We start from the raw sequence: 18,482 nt of genomic DNA, 5'->3' as shown, positions 1-18,482 counted from the left end.
TAGATAGATAGATATCTATAGATAGATAGATAGATAGATAACAAAGTGTGGCTAAATGGCCTGTACTTTCATATTACATTTACTTGAAACTATTACGAAACAATAAATTAGTTATTATTAAAACATTTCAATGACAATTTAATTTCCCCAAACATCAGCCTATAGTAGGCCTACACTACACTGGATGGGGGCCCATACATATAATAAAAAATGTGAAAACCCGTGAGATAGATAGCCTACATACATAGATAGAATATAGGCCTACCGAATGTGTCAATGAATGATTCTCAATTCGTAAAATCCCAATGCTTTTCGTGTAAAACCTGCCTCTCCACTGCATCGAGGGAACATGGAGCTTTCTGATGTCGTTCTCGACTGCGATGCGCATGAGAAAGCCTTTCCCTGTTGTTGTTGTTGTTGTTGTCTTGTTGACTATACAGGCAGCTGTTCTGTTACTAAAGCATGCATGACAGTGGGTTTTTAACCGTGTTTATGATTGTGCTTCCTCACGATCGGCTAGACTAGAGCTTCGTCATCTGGCCGTACCAATAACAGTACAGTACGCCCTCTTAAGTAAGAACCCTGCAGTATGGACTGCCCCCTCCAGCAGTCACTGCATGTTTGCTTTGTCAGCTGTGTTCTTCTCGCAATAAGTACATCATCGCCTCTATACATCTTATTACAGAGCAGAACCTTGGACTTTAGACCAACGAGACAGATTTATCTCAACGTCAGGGTTCCTTATCGTTTCGCAGCCCGATCGTGGACCTTTGATCAGGGACACATTGGGTTCACCTCTCTCTCTCGGTTTTGAAAGATGACGTTAAAATCCAATAAAAACGAACCTGCTGTCCCACTGGAAACGGTGTGCAGCGTCCGGACAGCGCTCTCAGACCTGTACCTGGAGCAACTTCTGCAAAACAAACCCAAGTCTGAAAAGGTACGACGATGCACTGATTTCACATTATAACGTTTATCAGCTCATAACATTAGCCATACTTGCTTCCGGGATGGACGGTGTAAATGGCATGGGTTGTTGTTGATGTTTTAAGTACATTTAGTAGGCCTACTATACGTTGTCGCTTGCCGACAACAATAGATCTTGTTCGCTTATTTGTTGTTGTAGCCGGTAAACGACACCGCCGTACGAGGGAATAAGTAAAGTTTATGCTCCAGTTGGCCGCTAGCCCGCTGCCGAATCATCTCAACTCAACCTTTTTCATTTCAAGCGCACCCTCAGTTTAGCCTCGGTCCCAGCCTTACTCATCTGCGAAGAGAAATGCCCTCAGTTTGATATGCATAGGCCGACCCCCCCCCCCCCCCCCCCAATAATAATAACGCCTATTGATCATATGTCATCATAATTTAAATTGGGTTATATCTCAATCTAATTTTGTTGTTAGTCATGTTTGTCCAATATGGTCTGATTTTGGTCCAGAATTCCTTTTTTCTGACAGGGATAACAGTGAAACTCTTATGTTGTGTAGTTAATTATAGGTAAGGTTACTTACTTGTATTGTAGCCTAAGCCTATACTCCTGTAAGTGTCATGCTGCAATAATGGTGAACACCCCCCCCCCCTTCATGTTGAGGTCACCTAGTGTCAGTAAAATGCTGGTCTTATAGATTTCATAGACATGTTATAGGCAAGATTCACTTCTGCAATGTGTGCACATACAGAAATAACCTAATCACGTGAACGGACCTGTTTACTGCATAATAATGAGCCATTTATATTTGACACAGTGAATGACAAGTAGTTATTTATTCACCTCCTATGAGAGAAATCAAATAACTTTGATTGGGCCTATCACTTAACAAGCTTAATGCCAACCTCTGATGAAAACAATCTCAGAGTATTTGCACATAACTAAATCTGTGATACATTGTGGATATAGAATCATGTAATAACTGTGTATTCACGTGTTTATGTGAAAACTAGGGCCAGTATCTTTATATATGGCTACAATAATGTACAGATTTATTAGATAATTAAACATGTCATTAATCCTAGTGTCCCTATTCTGGGATGCACATGCAGCAAAAAGTGCAAGAAAACAATTAAGTAATACAATGTAACTATGATTAGGATACCAGGTGAACATCAAACCAAGCATCTTGCTAACTAAACAACATACAGCTCTTATACGTTATGTCTACCTATAATAGGAAGGAAGTGAAAGAGTATGAAGAGGCCAGTTTCAGACTGTGGTGGAAAATGGTTGAGTAAAGGCTGCAGTCCTATTGGGGAAGGGGGGGGGGGGGTTCATTCCATAGCTTGGGAGCCAGGAGGGAGAGGGTCAGGGCATCATAGGGATGATCTAAACTAGAATCTAAAGTGTGCGAGAAGGGGTGTAGGGGCGGATCATGTCCTGAAAGGACATCATGCCCTTGATTGCTTTGTAGCTAATCACCAGTGATTTGTACTGGGTGCAGGCAGCAACCGGAAGCCAGTGAATAGAGCACAGAAGGGAGTATAGACAGGTGAAAATGTAGGGAGGGTGAAGACTAAACTATTCTGGATTAGTTGTAGGGGTTGGACTGAGCATGCGGACAGACCAGTCAAGGTCTGAGTTGTCGTAGCCTATCTGGTGCAGTGGTATCTGACAGTTTAGAGTTAAGTAACCTTGAATGACAGTCACAGTCACATCAGAGTTAAACATGGTTCCAAGTGCTGATTGGTGTAATCAGCAACTTTGAGATCTTTGGGATTAGTGCCTAGTCAGGACTACTGAGTCACAAGGGATATTGTGTGCAGAATGAAAGTCTTTCACTCATTGTGTGTCTAACTTAACTTTATATTCAGCACTTTCTTCTCCATCATGTGACTAAGATACAGAACATCCAGGTGGGTAGTTTAGCCACAATACAGTACCACATTTAGTACCATGTTTGTGTATTTGTGTGTTGATATATGGGCCAAGGCCAACACACCTTTTCATCAAGAGATCTTTTAGCCCAATGCCGAACCTTAATTTGACCACCAATTATCCATGTTTGGACCGATATCTTGCCAACAAAAGTGCAACATTTTCGAATCAATATAAATTAATTGTCAACTTAAATTTGTAATCGTGACTGACAGCCCTAGTGAGCAGAGAACAGAGCGGGAGATCAGCAGAAGGACTGAATCAGCGGTACTGTGTTTGCTGTACTGCAATGTTATGAGGAAAAGAGAGCTGAGCCAGAGGGCAAAGCTCTCCATCAACCAGTGGAAAATGAGCTTCGATCTTTTTATGTGGAAAGGAGCCTGTTGAGGTGGTTCAGGGCAGGTATCTAATACAGAATGCACCCTGGGCTACTCCCAAGGGAGGTTTTTTTAATCCAGTCCAGTCTCCAGCTGGAAAGAGACCATAAGGCAGACCAAGAACCAGATGGGAGATTGTATCTCCACACTTGGAATGACTCTGGAAACCCCAGTCAGAAGTAAATAATATTGCCCAGGAAACGGATGTTTGGGATTATGTGCTGTAATAAATAATATTAATAAGGCAATAATAAATCATGTGTACAGCAGTTTAGCAAATATTGAGCAGTTGTACCAATGATGAGATCATTGTCAGTTGTGTTTGAAAAACACGTTGCAATGTGTGAAACTACGTTGGTACAGCAACTACACAGTATGTGGCATCTAGGCAAATCATTCTGGCTAAGGAATTCTACCTGGCTTTAAATAGATACTCATCTATGGACGAAACCCTGTTTTAGAATCAAGAACGGTTACGATTTTTTTATAGATTTCTCAGCTGCCTTGTTACCTGAAGAATGACGGAAGCTTGCTGTCTTGAAAATAAATAAATAACTAAATCAGATTTTGCACAGATTTGAGTGTGTAGAGCTTCCCTTTATTTTTTCAGCTGCCTTGAAGGCATTATTGTGTATTTAACTGTACCATATTTATTTTAAATTATGTTGAATATGACTATTCGGAATATTTGTTTAACCCCATGGAGGCACTAACATACTCAGAGGATACTGAGGTGGGATACTGCCATAAGTCAGAACTACTGAGTACAAGTAGGCTACTTTATATTGGCATGGGTCTCAGACAGTTCATTCTCAGTTGTCTAGCCCTTCAAATATGGAGCATCAGTAGTTGTTTGACACATGGCAGAAGATCAAGGCAATCAACATTTGGCTAACCACTATGAGGAGAATACATTAATAAGTCATGTTTTTGATTCAGATACTGATCTGAGAGCAAGAAAATCAATAGATAGATTGCTCTATATTTGCTGCAGAACATAAAACAATAAATACAGTATACAGTATATTAGGTTTAGACTATACATATTTAGACTATAAATAAATATATACACACATACTGTGTATTTTTATGTAGGCCTACAGTATTTGTAGTTATGCAGAACTTAAGTGTTCCTTAGCATTTTGACATCAAATGACATCAAGTCATGTCCCTCCCGTTTGCACATAACTGTTGTTTTTCGACATCCAGTACCTATAACTACTAATCTTTAGGCTGCATTGTCGTCACAACAGGGATTTGGGTATCCACCTCAGTCAACCTTTGTGACAGCCAGAAAATCACGCGACATTCGACAAACAAACAGGAGAGAATACAAGGCAGCCGGCCTTTTTTTGTCACTTTTGTTTTTGACCATCTTGATCACATGACTATGTCTCTGTGCAATTCTACATTTTCAGAGTTAACACTGAAGATTGTGCTGATGTGAGTGCAATGGAATCAGGAAGCTAAGAGAAACACATTTCTCTGTAGAGACACAAAGGGATAGGGGCCTGTCAGGGTCTTTTTCTGTCCTAACTTCTTATTCTCAGAATTTCTCACACGTTACAGCCCACGGCTATTTTTCACAGATAACTTATCCAACTATGCGGCACTCACTATCTCAGCTTTGCTGATCAAGCATATTATCACAATTATGAGTCACTTCGAATCTTCTAGTCTAATCAAATCAAATACAAGAAGAGCTCTAGACCAGGCCTAGAGATACACACAATTTACAATTTATCAACAGAAACACTTAAATCAGTCAGAAAGAAAGAAAGAAAGAAATTTAGTTTATGCCAATTTGAAATAGCTAGCCGTTGAGGAATGGCTTGATACAAATTTGAAAGTGCAAGTGGTCTGATAAGCAACATTGTTCACAACACAAAAGCTTTTGTTACCTATACATTTTGAGTACTAGAGAAAATGATTAGGGGTACATCAAGTAGAAGAAAGGACAGATTGTGACACAGCAGAGCAAATCATTATTTGTGAGCCTGAGAAGGGGGCGGGGGATGATTTGATTGTTTTTCCACATTCACTGTCTGGAAGTCAACTAAGATTTACAAATGGCACAAGATTTAAGTTATAAAATGATCAATGCTCTAACAGGATAGGGCCACCCCCGGCACTCTGTTTAAAATTGACTGCAGGTCGCAGTCGAGCATGGATCTCGTCCCTCCTGGGCTTTTCCAGGATCATAGCATCTCCGATATTTCACTCATTTCAAGCGTTACTTTGCTGAGTCATGTTATGGTTTGCTATTAAATGAACTTGCCACAGTGTAATAATAATATTATTAATGTATAATAATAATTATTATTATTATTATTACCATCATAATCATCATTTATCATAGGGTAGATAGTGTTCGTCAGGAATCAATGAAGGACCTACAACCTCCACATTAAATTTTCTTTATGCTTTCTTGCATACTGTATTTTGACATTTCCAAATCAAACAAACCTATAAAAAGTAATACATTGGAATATCAAGTTTTAACTTCCAATCACACTTCTGCATGTTTCGTTGAATATTGTTCAGCGTGCCTCAGCACGTTTTGTACTGCTTCTGATATTAATCATCCTGTCGATACTAGCTGACCTTTACACTGAGGTGTGACAGCTTCCTTTAACCATGTGACTTCCCTCTCTCTCCCCCAAGGGTCAGCACATTGTGTAAACGTTTAAAGAAAGAAGGAAGAGACTCCTTTTCACAGCTCACTAGTCCATTGTGTGTGCTCAAGACATCAGAATTGCTTGTGAACATTGGTTCATGATGTCGATAAATGTCAAGATACTTGGGGTTATACTTGTGTCAAGAATTGTGGAGAGATTTACAGTAGCAAGATATTCGTACAAAAGGGGAGTGACTCTAGTCCTGGTATGGTCCACAAAAAAAAAAAGCAGTCTCCTATATTCATCATTGTCAGCATTCAGCTCTAAACCTAATATACCTGATGATATTAAGTGTGATTTTTAGCTTCCTCAGTTTAGGTTAAGAATCATAATAAACTTTCACATGTCTACCCTAGAACACCATCGGCATAGCATGTAAATACATATTGAAAGCCAGGTGTCTGTTCATTTGAATCAGGAAATCAGTGTTGTGTCTTAAACGCAGTGCCGTTAGTGTTCTCTGCACTGCAGCAGGAAAACTGCCCACTTCCCCAGGGAGGATGTCATTTAATCTGTTTACAACTAGAGTTCGTCCATGTGCTTCACTGTAGTGATGAGACTAAACTAAAACTATTCCTTCCAACTCATGGCTGATAGCTGCTGTATTACATTGCAATTAAAGCAGTTTGACTGAACTGTGGCTGCTTGGATGAGTCACCTAATCCCACACAACCTCAAACACAGCTGTTCTCCACCAGTGGTATAAGTGCACGTTAAAAGGGTCATAGACAAAGACCACCTTTAAAAGTGGTCTTAAGTTATAATATAGCAATATATAAATATACTAGTAATTATAAATACCGGTAGACCTAGTCAGCAGGGTTCTAAAATGTTCTGTGCTGCACTAGACTATACTATTAGTGTCTACTGACATTAGACACTCCAGTGACTAGAGTGTCTAATGTCAGTGTATCCATGCATTCCATAAGGAAGGACCACAGAAGCCAAAGGCAGATCTAGTCCAGCATGAACAAGACTGGGCGTGATAGGGTCCAGAGGTCAGTTCTAAGCCATTGGAATAAACTCCAATGGCTTTATATGAATGTATGAGTGGAGAGCCACTTCTTTAACAAGTAACTTTATTTTAGCTCAAAGGAACGTAGGCATGATTTGGGTCATCCCTGTTTGTGGTGTGATTTGACACTGCCATGTTTATCACATCCCATGCCTCTAATCTGAAATCCTGTGCATATGAAGCTCTTCTAGAGTTTAGACATCAAAGCAGGGATTAGTTTGCCTTAGACCTAGTGTGTGCAATAAAGATATGGGTTTATCACACACACACACACACACACACACACACACACACACACACACACACACACACACACACACACACACACACACACACACACACACACACACACACACACACACAAGTAGCAAGGTGAGATATCCTATTACTAGTTGTTTGATACCCCTTGGTCTACATCAGCAAATGTAAAAGAAGAACAGCACCATCTAGAGGCTGTCCACGCCATGTTATGTCATAAGCCCAATAGCAAAAACAACTGTCAGAATCATTCATGGCGGGACTTTTTATTCGACAATGGCTTAATGTTGCACAGACTTTACGGGATTTATTGTTCCATATTTTCTGAGAGGTGCCTATTAAAATGTCCACCTCGGAGAGATCAATAAAGCGTGTCTTATCACGAGAGTAGAGTTCAGCATGAACCTTACTGTTTCATAATGCTGCTACAACACTCCTCGTTGGAATTAACAGTTCTCGCATTCCTGACATCTTAATAGAATCATACAATAGATATATGTAGAATATACTGCCCTCAGAGAGAGAACTGACAATTTTGTCAAATGGTGCAACTGCTTAATAAGGTAGGAAGAAAGGTGAAATAATGTGCATAGTAGGCATAACCCATTGTGAAGCAATTTTGAATAATTATTTCAAAGGGCTGTGTTTAAAAGCTCACTCCGTTTCTTATTTTAACTCTCAAAAGTAATCTTCCCCACGAATATTTTACATTTGAATTAGTTACTCACAAAAAAAACCCCAACCCACCATGTTTCCCCATCCATCAGAAATAGGCCCAAAGAATATCTCAAATGTGACTCTTCATCACATCAAAGCACAGGGTGAGTTGAAAGGACATTGATTTCCATCTCACTCTTTAATATTTGCCAAGAGATGTGACCCCATTACTGATGTGGTCACCATGACCACATAGACCAGATGGACCAGACTGCCGGACATGCTTAATGAAGTGTTTAAACATTGGGTTAATTTTCAACCTTGAACATATGTTAAAACTGCAAATGAAACATGACTTGTTGCAATGACAAAACCTTTATCAATTTCTGTCAAAATACCTGGATGTCTGGAATCCTAATCTGTCAACCGGAATCAGGGTAACCAAAAATACTGCCCTTTTCAGAGGCTCTGGACATTCTTATGGACCTAATTTAACCTCACTAGCGAATCACATTGATTCTAAATCATTCTTTAGATAATAGTCATTAAATGGCACACTAGCATACCAAATGCTGTATACTTGTTACACTATTGTATTGTATTGACTGACTATTGGTTATACCCCTGACCCTTTGCCCGGCCTTACCCTAACCAATGGGTAACGTGTCATACCCACTGGCTAGTGTCTTTTGGTAAAAGTTGAATTAAGTGTTTGTTAAAACCATTCATTTCAGGGAACAATGGGATGGTAACATACAACAGTGCATGCTTCTGATAAAAAGGTGAAAGAGGTGGTCTTGTAACCACCCAACCAGTCTGTTAATCTACAGGGAGTCTGGGAGTGGACAATATATACACATTGAAATACATGAGGGTGTATGCAGTGCATTCCATAGTTTTGAAGCCAGAAGGGAGAAGAGTTTGGGACGTGAGGAGCATTGCCCGTTTTTATTTTTTTGGTGAAGGTACCTCCAGCTTCCCTGCGTTGGCTGATCTGAGCGGGAGGGCTTGTATAGTGCCATACCTTTGGTTGCTTTGAATGCCAGCATCAGAGTTTTGTACTCTGTGTGGGCAGCGACCGGGAGCCAATGGAGAGAGCGGAGAAAGGGGGAGACATGTGACACACCATAAACACCTTGTGGATTCTAAATGTAAGTTATTGTTGTTTCTTGTCCCACAGACTGCTATGCAAAGCAACGAGTGTAAGGGGACGGACATACACACCAACGGTAGTGCAGGTGGTCACATGAATGGAGCAGAGATGACCAGGATGAGAGAAGTGACCTTTGAAAAAAATCCCTCAGAACCCATGGTAAATCTAATGTAATCACTGCAGTAGGGCAGGCTATTGGTTTTTGTTTCTCAATATTTTGAGTAGTAGAATTCATATACAAAATCAACATTAACTCCTGCATAAGTTGTTACTAAATGTTGAAAAGCAGTATTTAATAATCGCAAAAAGCATGGACGACACATCCACTGCAGATAATGTAAATCTGTATCGTTTCTACAATGTATCCTGCAACAAATCATCATGTTGTCTTTTAATTACACACCCCCCATAATTTTCTCACTCCAGCTCTCACTGTTTCATACACAGAGTGTAAGAATAACATACTGAACTTACAGAATCATTTTAATGAACTTAAATTTGTATTGGTGAATTGGTGAGTTGTGATTAACTTTGCGTCTCACATCCAGGGGGTGACGCTGAAAGTGAACGACAAACAACGATGCACTGTGGCAAGAATATTGCACGGGGGCATGATCCACAGGCAAGGTACGGAAATCAAAAGTCAGATTTATGTTATATTATACCGTATGTATTATATATTTTAGATTCATTTTGGTGGCCATAGCTGAGAGGCCATCTGGGAATCGGAGTGACCATCTACTCGCCCACTCAGTCTGTGTCAAAAGTGTCAAGACACTTAACCCCTTAAGGGTGATTTATACTTAAATAAATCAGGCAGCTGCTCCTGTGTGTACTCATCAGAGCCATCTGAGCAGCCCTGTGCTGGATGAAGCAGTAAAAGCACGACCCCCCCCCCCTCCCCTGGGGACCAGTTTCCCTTTCCCTTCTCAGTCCTACGGTGTCCTGCACGGCAAACAAGATATATCGTCAAACTCACAACACATTGCAGCATTGTGTTGCGAGCTTGTAGATCTGCTATTTTTGGCGCGGTCATTGGCATACCACACAACAGAGTAAAGGTTAGGCATAAGCGTGACTGTTACATTTCGGATGTTCAAACATTGCCTTTACACTCGTTCGAGGTAATTGTACTAAATGGGCATCAAGGAAAAAGAGTTAACATAAACTGCGGTGATTAACCTTTTATAAATGCCACAGATCTGCGTGGACACAATTTTTAAAATGGCTGACAGTGGTTTGACTGTGTGTCAAGACTAAGAGTGAGTAGATCAATGAGACTTTGAGATAGCAATAGCATACTGTTAAAACTAAACTCATGAATTATTCATTCCGTAATTTAAGACTTTGACAGAGAGTCTCTAAATAGATAAATAATACTGATTGACAGATTGAGAGTGACTATGACTACTGGTACGTCCAAAGAAGAAAGCATACCAAAAAGCAGATTGCTCCTATACAATACATAGATAAAAAAGACAATACAAATTTAACTGAAACAATAATAACACCTTTACAGTGTTACTGCTTGTCTCCTTCTGATATCAATGCATGTCTCTCTCCAGGGTCTCTACATGAAGGGGATGAAATAGCAGAAATCAATGGGACAAGTGTCATCAACCACTCAGTTGATCAGCTACAAAAGATCCTGGTGAGCCAAAGTTTAAGGTGTAAATGGCAATGCTTACAATTATGTGTACACTACACTACTTTGTTCTTTTGGGCTAATGCACTAAAACATCCATGTATCCATAAAAGCAATGTTCCAGCATGCTATTGATTGCTCCCAGAGATGTAATCACCTAAATGCTTTGAAACATCTGTGATGGGAGGGGCCCACTTGACCTGACAGCATACCCCAATCTAGCGACCTCTGCCATGATTATTTCAAACGTTTGCCTTGATTACGATTAATGAGCGATTCTTTAAAAACTATATATATAGATCGTGAAAATATACGATCTACAAGCTGACGTGTCATGAAGCGACACGTTGTAACCTGTAGACCGGCTATTTTTGTGAGCCATCATTGTGCCCCGAAGTATAATACAAGATTAAGTGGTTAATCAAACTAACCAATTTAGTCCATTATAAAAATGTGTTCATGCCAATTCCTTGACATAAAAAAAAGTTTCTCAATTATTCAATGAATCTACATATGCAAGATAAGATGAAGTCAGTTATTGCTTATTGGTTTTTAATTACCGTAGTATTATCCTTAGTAACGTAGTATTACCATTTTAATTGTTTACAGAAAGAAACCAATGGTGCAGTCACAATGAAGATAATTCCTAATGTGCAGAGTCGCTCCAGAGTCTGTGAGGTAAGCTAGTGATATTCCAAAGACAAAATATTTCCTGAACATACCCTGATCATAAATGCACTTTTCTTTTGTGATTATGTTTTATTTTATTGTGATTAATCTATCCTTGTGGGAGCTTTCTTCCTGTGGTCCTTGTGCCATTTATTGTTGAATGGAGGATCGCAGACACTGAGCATCCTATTCTGATTTATAGTTTTGTTTTTATGATGATTTCTTTCCTAATCTGCTCCAAAACAGAAATATGACCTTGTGATAGTTATGGTTTTGTGTCTGTGACCAGTAAAATTGTAAGAATAATCATATATCTGTTAATTGGATAGTGCTGTGCCCCTTCCACAAAAGTCTAATTAAACCACGTTAACCCTGGCGTCCCTATGTTGGGCATGTCATAGGTTAGTTCTGGTCCATAGCCGTCAGGACTTCTCTTTAAGGCTATGTTACTCTCGACTTCCTGCCGCCGCATATCGACTGCACAGCATGTCGACTTCTTCAAAAGTAATGATTTCGCTACTCACCAATACAAAGACGGTTTTGTGGTGTCGAAGGCCTACTTTCCCTAGTGGACGCACTCTGAGCCCCCCGCCCCACGTATAAAATATTTCACCCGAAGGAAAAATCTGGCAAATGGGATTTGTATTGACAATATCTGTAGAGGGCGCAGTGGACTAACATATTCTTTCTTCCGGTGAAAAACAACTGGCCAAAAAGTGCATTTTATAATATAAAATGCACTTTTTGGCCAGTTGTTTTTCATATTATGTGTGATGGGGGGCTTGAGTGCGTCCACTAGGGAAAGTAGGCTTTGGCCGCCACAAAACCATCTTTGTATTGGTGAGTAGCGAAAAGTCGACATGCTGTGCAGTCTTCATGCTGTGTCAGGAAGTCGAGAGTAACATAGCCTTAAGGAGAAGTCCTTAAGGCTATGGACCAGAGCTAGTCATAGGTGAACTATCTTTTTTTTAATGTCAAAAATAGCTGATCTACAAGCTCACAATACTTTGCAGTGCAATGTGTTCAGATTCAGGTAGGCTATCTTTATTTGCCATTGTGTATGTACACATATAGGTGTGTGCATTAAATTATTTTTTCACAAAAAACACATGAGTTGTGTTGTGAGCTTGTAGATCAGCTTCCCTTTTAGGGCTTAACTGGTTAATAGTTAGTTACATGGTGATGTTCATCATCATGTTGCTTGCTGAAATGTCAAGCTGAACAACACTGGTCAAAACATAGCGTTAGCTTGAAAATGTTTTTTTTTGGGGGGGGGATTCGTTAGACTGAACTGTCCTGTCTTTTCCAAAACTCCTCTGTTAAAAGGAATGTGTTCTTTATCAGGTGAATCTTCCATAATTGAATGAGAGACACAGGTGACTATATAACATTCCAAGTTTGCAGTAGTGGGCCAATACAGATCATCACTCACATTAGATTTGCTGCTAATTCTGCCATCTCCTGGCCATAACATAGCTTCCATGTGCAGAAGCCATTTTGTAATATCTACAATTCCTTGGCATTGCACACATTACATTATTGACCAAACAATGTATTGAGTATTGACTAATCAAAATGTCTCGCCTTGTCAGATTGGACTTGGTCATCTTGACAATTGTAACTGATAAACATTAAGTTAGTGTTTTAGCTTATGATGTGGTCAATGATGGCAGTTTACCCTGAAGCTTGTAGTGCATTAAGAGGTAGTTACATAGCGTTTCATACCATTCTATTTAGTACATTTTTGTACACCCTATCCTTCCTTATTTTTTGAGGGGTGCTATAGCCTAGCCCCTTCTATATTCAGCTATTAGTGTCTTACACAAACATTAAATTCCCATTGACAATGAATGGAGAATTTACGTCATATGAGGACGAGCAAATCGGCTATTTTTGTCCTACACAAAATGGAGAATTTACGTCATGATGTATGATGATAAGAGCGCCCCTCACTTCACACGGGTGTGATTTTTCTTTTTCTTTTCTTGTTTTCTTTGTTAAAGACAATAAGGTTTGTTGTTTACCACAACCACTGGAGTGACTTGTGGAAATCACAAATATCCAAGTAGGCCTACTGAATACTAACAAATCCACTAAACTACCTTGGAAAATTGCTTACATGTACAGTATTATTGATGTTAGGTGTTTCAGTGAATTTGTTCCAGTATAACCAAGTAGGCTACCTGTACCTCCCAGTGATAAGTGATTTTTTATGAGTATGCACACAGATCAGGGCTGATAAAATAAGAAATGTTCTCCACTTTCAGAGCCCAACATGAGGCAAAATGCAAACATAATTTTGTTCCATTTATGAATTATGTAGTACAAGACTAACATTTAACATCATTATCCCTCATATGATCTTATTATTAACACTTGTACTGAGGGATTAAATGAGGGGAAATAAATAACCATTAACACAATGTTTGCTCAATAGGGGGTGCCACACTCTAACTCTGGAATGGGCCTTTGATTCTAACCATGTATAAACAATAAGTACTGGTATATGTATAAGTAAAATAATAAATAAAAATAAGGCACGGCCAGCGTAATGTATTTAGCCATACCGACACTCGGACACTTTTAGTGCAATTGGACAGTACATAATAATACAATTGTGGTTAAAATCTGTTACTGAAGTTACTGAAACCAAGTGAAAATTGATCAGGAGCCCAGACAGACCAAGTTTGGAAGCAATATTTCAGTCATGGGATTCAACTTTACTATTCCCAATACATCACATGTTCCATGACATGTTGAAAATGTCAATCTCTCCTCTTGACTGGCATGTATTTTAAACCTGCAGATGTATATGAGGGCTCAGTTTGACTATGACCCTGCCAAGGATGACCTCATCCCCTGCAAAGAGGCAGGTTTGAAGTTCCAGACCTGCGACATCATTCAGATCATCAACAAACAGGATCCTAATTGGTGGCAAGGCAGAGTGGAGAGTTGTACAGCTGACTACGCTGGACTTATACCCTCCCCTGAGCTCCAAGAATGGTAGGTACAGCCTCTCAGACAATATTTCTCATATATTAGTTTAGTTTTATTTAGTTCAGTAAGTTCAATAAAGCACAAAGAACTTCAGAAGTGATAAAGACACTAAAAGATAAAAAGTTCCATTAGTAACCGCTCTCTACCTGGTGTTCTGCTATACTGGAGTGTTTATTTGTGCAGACAGGGGTTTCACTTATTTAATTATGCTTCCTAACACCTCATATACATCTACACTGCCAGCGATGCAAGTGAGCAAACGATGAAATCTCATTAGAATACGTTTTTCAATTAGACTGTCCTGACGAGGCTGACGTACAGTGAGCGTGCAGTGACGTCGTCCACCCCTCCTATATTTGCTCGCAGAGTCTCTTATTCGAGCGAGGTTTCGCGGCCTCAAACACTTTCATTGGTTGAAATCTACACGCTACTATTTATTGGTTATTTGATTGGTTCAGGCTAACGCAATGACCGGCACTCCATATCAGGACAGTTTTTCACATGATATCGCCATGGGAGAGCTCAGCCCTTGCCCGTGTAGATGAGGTGTAAGAATCCGTTCACACTGTCCCGACAGACAGAGTGAATAAACTGCCTTCATAACAGGCAGACAGTGTGAACATAAACACCAAGTGTGAACATGCCATACTTGTTATTTTTAAGCTGAGCAATTTTAACTTCAAACTGATTAAAATGTTTATTTTCTTTTTTAACCAAAAATGTTCATTTTGGTTGACATTACATGTGACACCACACCAGGCACTTCAGAATAAGGGCAGACTGCACCTAGCTTAATGTAACACTCTTATCTTTGCAGGAGGTCGGCAAGTAAAAGCAAGGCCACTAAAGGCAGTCCCTCCTGCAGCCCTTTTGGAAAGAAGAAGAAGTGCAAAGACAAGTACCTGGCTAAACACAGCTCCAGTGTGTATTAATGAATATATACAGACTTACACTTTAATTGTCAGCCGTTATAGATTTCTATAATACAAAGCTTTTTTCCCTATACTTTTGTTTTTTGTTTTTTTTTTACAGTTTTTGACCAGCTGGATGTGATTTCTTATGAGGAGGTTGTTCGGCTTCCAGCATTTCAAAGAAAAACTTTGGTGATTATTGGTAAGCCCCTTACCAATAATCCTTATCTGGTCCATGAAGATGTACGGCTATTTATTTGTCCCTCTGAATTTTGGGTATAGAATTTATACTATAGTCTTGGACATTGTGGAAAAAGTATAAATAAATATAATAATATTATTATTAATAATTATTAAGGCTCAAGTCTGACATGAATAGGTTTCCTGTCTCAAAATAATAATTTATAAATTAAATTGATGAAACCTTTCAGGTGCACCTGGAGTAGGAAGGAGATATATCAAAAGCTCACTGCTGAGCAAGTACCCAGAGAGGTTTGCCTACCCTACCCATTGTAAGTACAATAGCTGCTCTGTTTTCATTTTTTACTGGGTATTCTGAATAGAGGTTTAACGTGGAATGTGGAGTATAGCTACCAACACATGAAGCTTGATTTAGGCTTTGCTTCAGTGAGCAAGTGTAAAATAACGTATTGTAACTGAAAAAAGTGTCTCATCTTGAAGTAGTGACAGTCAACATCATTGAATTGTCACTTCACTTCAGCACAAATTAAGCAAAGGCTATCGCATTCCTTGTGTGAAGGGGTAGTTGTTTTGAAATACTGTAACTGTAAACGTTCAAGAGATAAAGAAGGAAGAGATGATAATGTTTTTTCTTTTTAATGGTATGCAGAAATATAACTTTCAACTCTAATTCTGTCTCTACGCAGACACCACCAGACCCAAACGTGCAGACGAAGAAAATGGGAAGGATTACTATTTTATCTCTAATGAAGTCATGACCAAGAGCATCTCTTCAAATGAGCTGCTGGAATACGGCAGCTTCCAGGGATACATGTTTGGCACCAAGATTGAGACCATCCAGAACATTCACGAGCAAGGCAAAATCGCCTTGTTGGATATAGAGCCACAGGTAGGCAATCCAAATTAATAATATAAACATACAGCATGAAATACTGGGGGCAGAATATGTGTATTGTTTTGGAATCATGTATTGGGCCTTTAGTTTCCACACTTTTAACCAAACTCTTCTCAATTGATTTTTCACTGCAGACTTTGAAGCTGATGAGAACTCCTGATTTTGCACCTCTTGTGGTTTTCATCGCGCCCACCAACACATCTCCCCAGGTGCTCACTCAATGTCTGCAGACTTTAGGCCTTCGTAAATAGCAACACCCTGAAAATAATAACCTAACCCTTGTTTGGCCAGCAGTTCCTAACACTGTGCTCTATTCCCCGCCATCTCCTTAGACGGAAGCCCTGCAGGCAATCCAGAAGGAATCTGAAGCCATCCTAGCCATGTACAGACACTTCTTCGATGTGATTCTCGTCAACAACGACATTGACGAGAGTGTGAAGGGAGTGGAAGAGGCCATTGAGCGTGCCACCTCCACTCCGCAGTGGGTGCCTGTATCGTGGGTATATTGACAAGTTGCCCGTCCATTTTGTTTGGTGAAAAGAAGTGCAATATCACTCCCTACGCAAGACCTTAATAGTTAATGATTTCCCAGGTATGTTTGGGTTAGATTCATGTAATTGTCTGAGATGAGTGTTTTGCACTAAATCATCCACAGAAGAAAAAAATAAATCAGCAATACTAAAAATATTTTATTTCAGAATTCCTAGAGAACCTAGTTTTATGTGGTTGTTCCTACTAGCAATTGTAGTCACGGGGCCCAGATCACTCCTGGTTTTCTGTTCCATCGAGACATCATCACCGACATTCACTTATATACTCATCTATAGGACATAGCAGTCAGTGGGCGTGGTTTTCTGGCACCACTGAAAAATCTGTGTGTGTGTGTGTGTGTGTGTGTGTGTGTGTGTGTGTGTGTGTGTGTGTGTGTGTGTGTGTGTGTGTGTGTGTGTGTGTGTGTGTGTGTGTGTGTGTGTGTGTGTGTGTGTGTGTGTGTGTGTGTGTGTGTGTGTGTGTGTGTGTGTGTGTGTGTGTGTGTCCACAAAAAAAGAATGATTTATGGTCATCATGAATCACCAGGATCCTGGATGGCTTGATTCTAGGCTTAAAATCATTGTAATCTCTATGGGAAAAATGATTTTTCAGTAAGGGCCAGAAACCACGCCCACTGCTATGCCCCATTGTCTAAATGAGTCCTCCTCTGTTAGAACATAGACAGCAGTCTGGGTTTCTCCTAGGTTAGAACATAGACCAGCAGTCTGGGTTCCTCCTGGTTAGAACATAGACCAGCAGTCTGGGTTCCTCCTCTGTTAGAACATAGACCAGCAGTCTGGGTTCCTCCTCTGTTAGAACATAGACCAGCAGTCTGGGTTCCTCCTCGGTTAGAACATAGACAGCAGTCTGGGTTCCTCCTGGTTAGAACATAGACCAGCAGTCTGGGTTCCTCCTGGTTAGAACATAGACCAGCAGTCTGGGTTCCTCCTCGGTTAGAACATAGACCAGCAGTCTGGGTTCCTCCTCGGTTAGAACATAGACAGCAGTCTGGGTTCCTCCTGGTTAGAACATAGACCAGCAGTCTGGGTTCCTCCTCCGTTAGAACATAGACCAGCAGTCTGGGTTCCTCCTGGTTAGAACATAGACCAGCAGTCTGGGTTCCTCCTGGTTAGAACATAGACAGCAGTCTGGGTTCCTCCTCCGTTAGAACATAGACCAGCAGTCTGGGTTCCTCCTCCGTTAGAACATAGACCAGCAGTCTGGGTTCCTCCTGGTTAGAACATAGACCAGCAGTCTGGGTTCCTCCTCCGTTAGAACATAGACCAGCAGTCTGGGTTCCTCCTCTGTTAGAACATAGACCAGCAGTCTGGGTTCCTCCTCTGTTAGAACATAGACAGCAGTCTGGGTTCCTCCTGGTTAGAACATAGACCAGCAGTCTGGGTTCCTCCTGGTTAGAACATAGACCAGCAGTCTGGGTTCCTCCTGGTTAGAACATAGACCAGCAGTCTGGGTTCCTCCTGGTTAGAACATAGACCAGCAGTCTGGGTTCCTCCTGGTTAGAACATAGACCAGCAGTCTGGGTTCCTCCTGGTTAGAACATAGACAGCAGTCTGGGTTCCTCCTCTGTTAGAACATAGACAGCAGTCTGGGTTCCTCCTCGGTTAG

General features: G+C 40.3%; 1 protein-coding gene across 1 annotated transcript; it reads left to right on the top strand.

The window, feature by feature from the left end:
* The first annotated feature begins 614 nt into the window (after positions 1-614).
* Positions 615-17,651, top strand: mpp1 (MAGUK p55 scaffold protein 1). Its single transcript, XM_083772640.1, has 12 exons — positions 615-940; positions 9,035-9,166; positions 9,556-9,634; positions 10,573-10,658; positions 11,262-11,330; positions 14,128-14,324; positions 15,136-15,239; positions 15,351-15,431; positions 15,661-15,741; positions 16,117-16,319; positions 16,460-16,534; positions 16,658-17,651. Exons 1-12 carry the CDS (start codon positions 818-820, stop codon positions 16,832-16,834), a joined length of 1,407 nt encoding a protein of 468 aa, XP_083628766.1. The 5' UTR covers positions 615-817; the 3' UTR covers positions 16,835-17,651.
* The last annotated feature ends 831 nt before the right edge of the window (positions 17,652-18,482 follow it).

This window comes from Protomyctophum parallelum (assembly GCF_964188405.1).
Source record: "Protomyctophum parallelum genome assembly, chromosome: 1".
Lineage (NCBI taxonomy): Eukaryota > Metazoa > Chordata > Actinopteri > Myctophiformes > Myctophidae > Protomyctophum > Protomyctophum parallelum.
This window is presented reverse-complemented; position numbering and strand designations above follow the sequence as displayed.

Excerpts from the sequence above, each read along its gene's own strand:
- mpp1 (XM_083772640.1), top strand. The coding sequence starts at position 818 with ATGACGTTAAAATCCAATAAAAACGAACCTGCTGTCCCACTGGAAACG. Across the intron at positions 15,742-16,116 it reads GTTTGCCTACCCTACCCATT|ACACCACCAGACCCAAACGT; the intron begins GTAAGTACAATA and ends GTCTCTACGCAG. Across the intron at positions 16,535-16,657 it reads CCACCAACACATCTCCCCAG|ACGGAAGCCCTGCAGGCAAT; the intron begins GTGCTCACTCAA and ends CCATCTCCTTAG.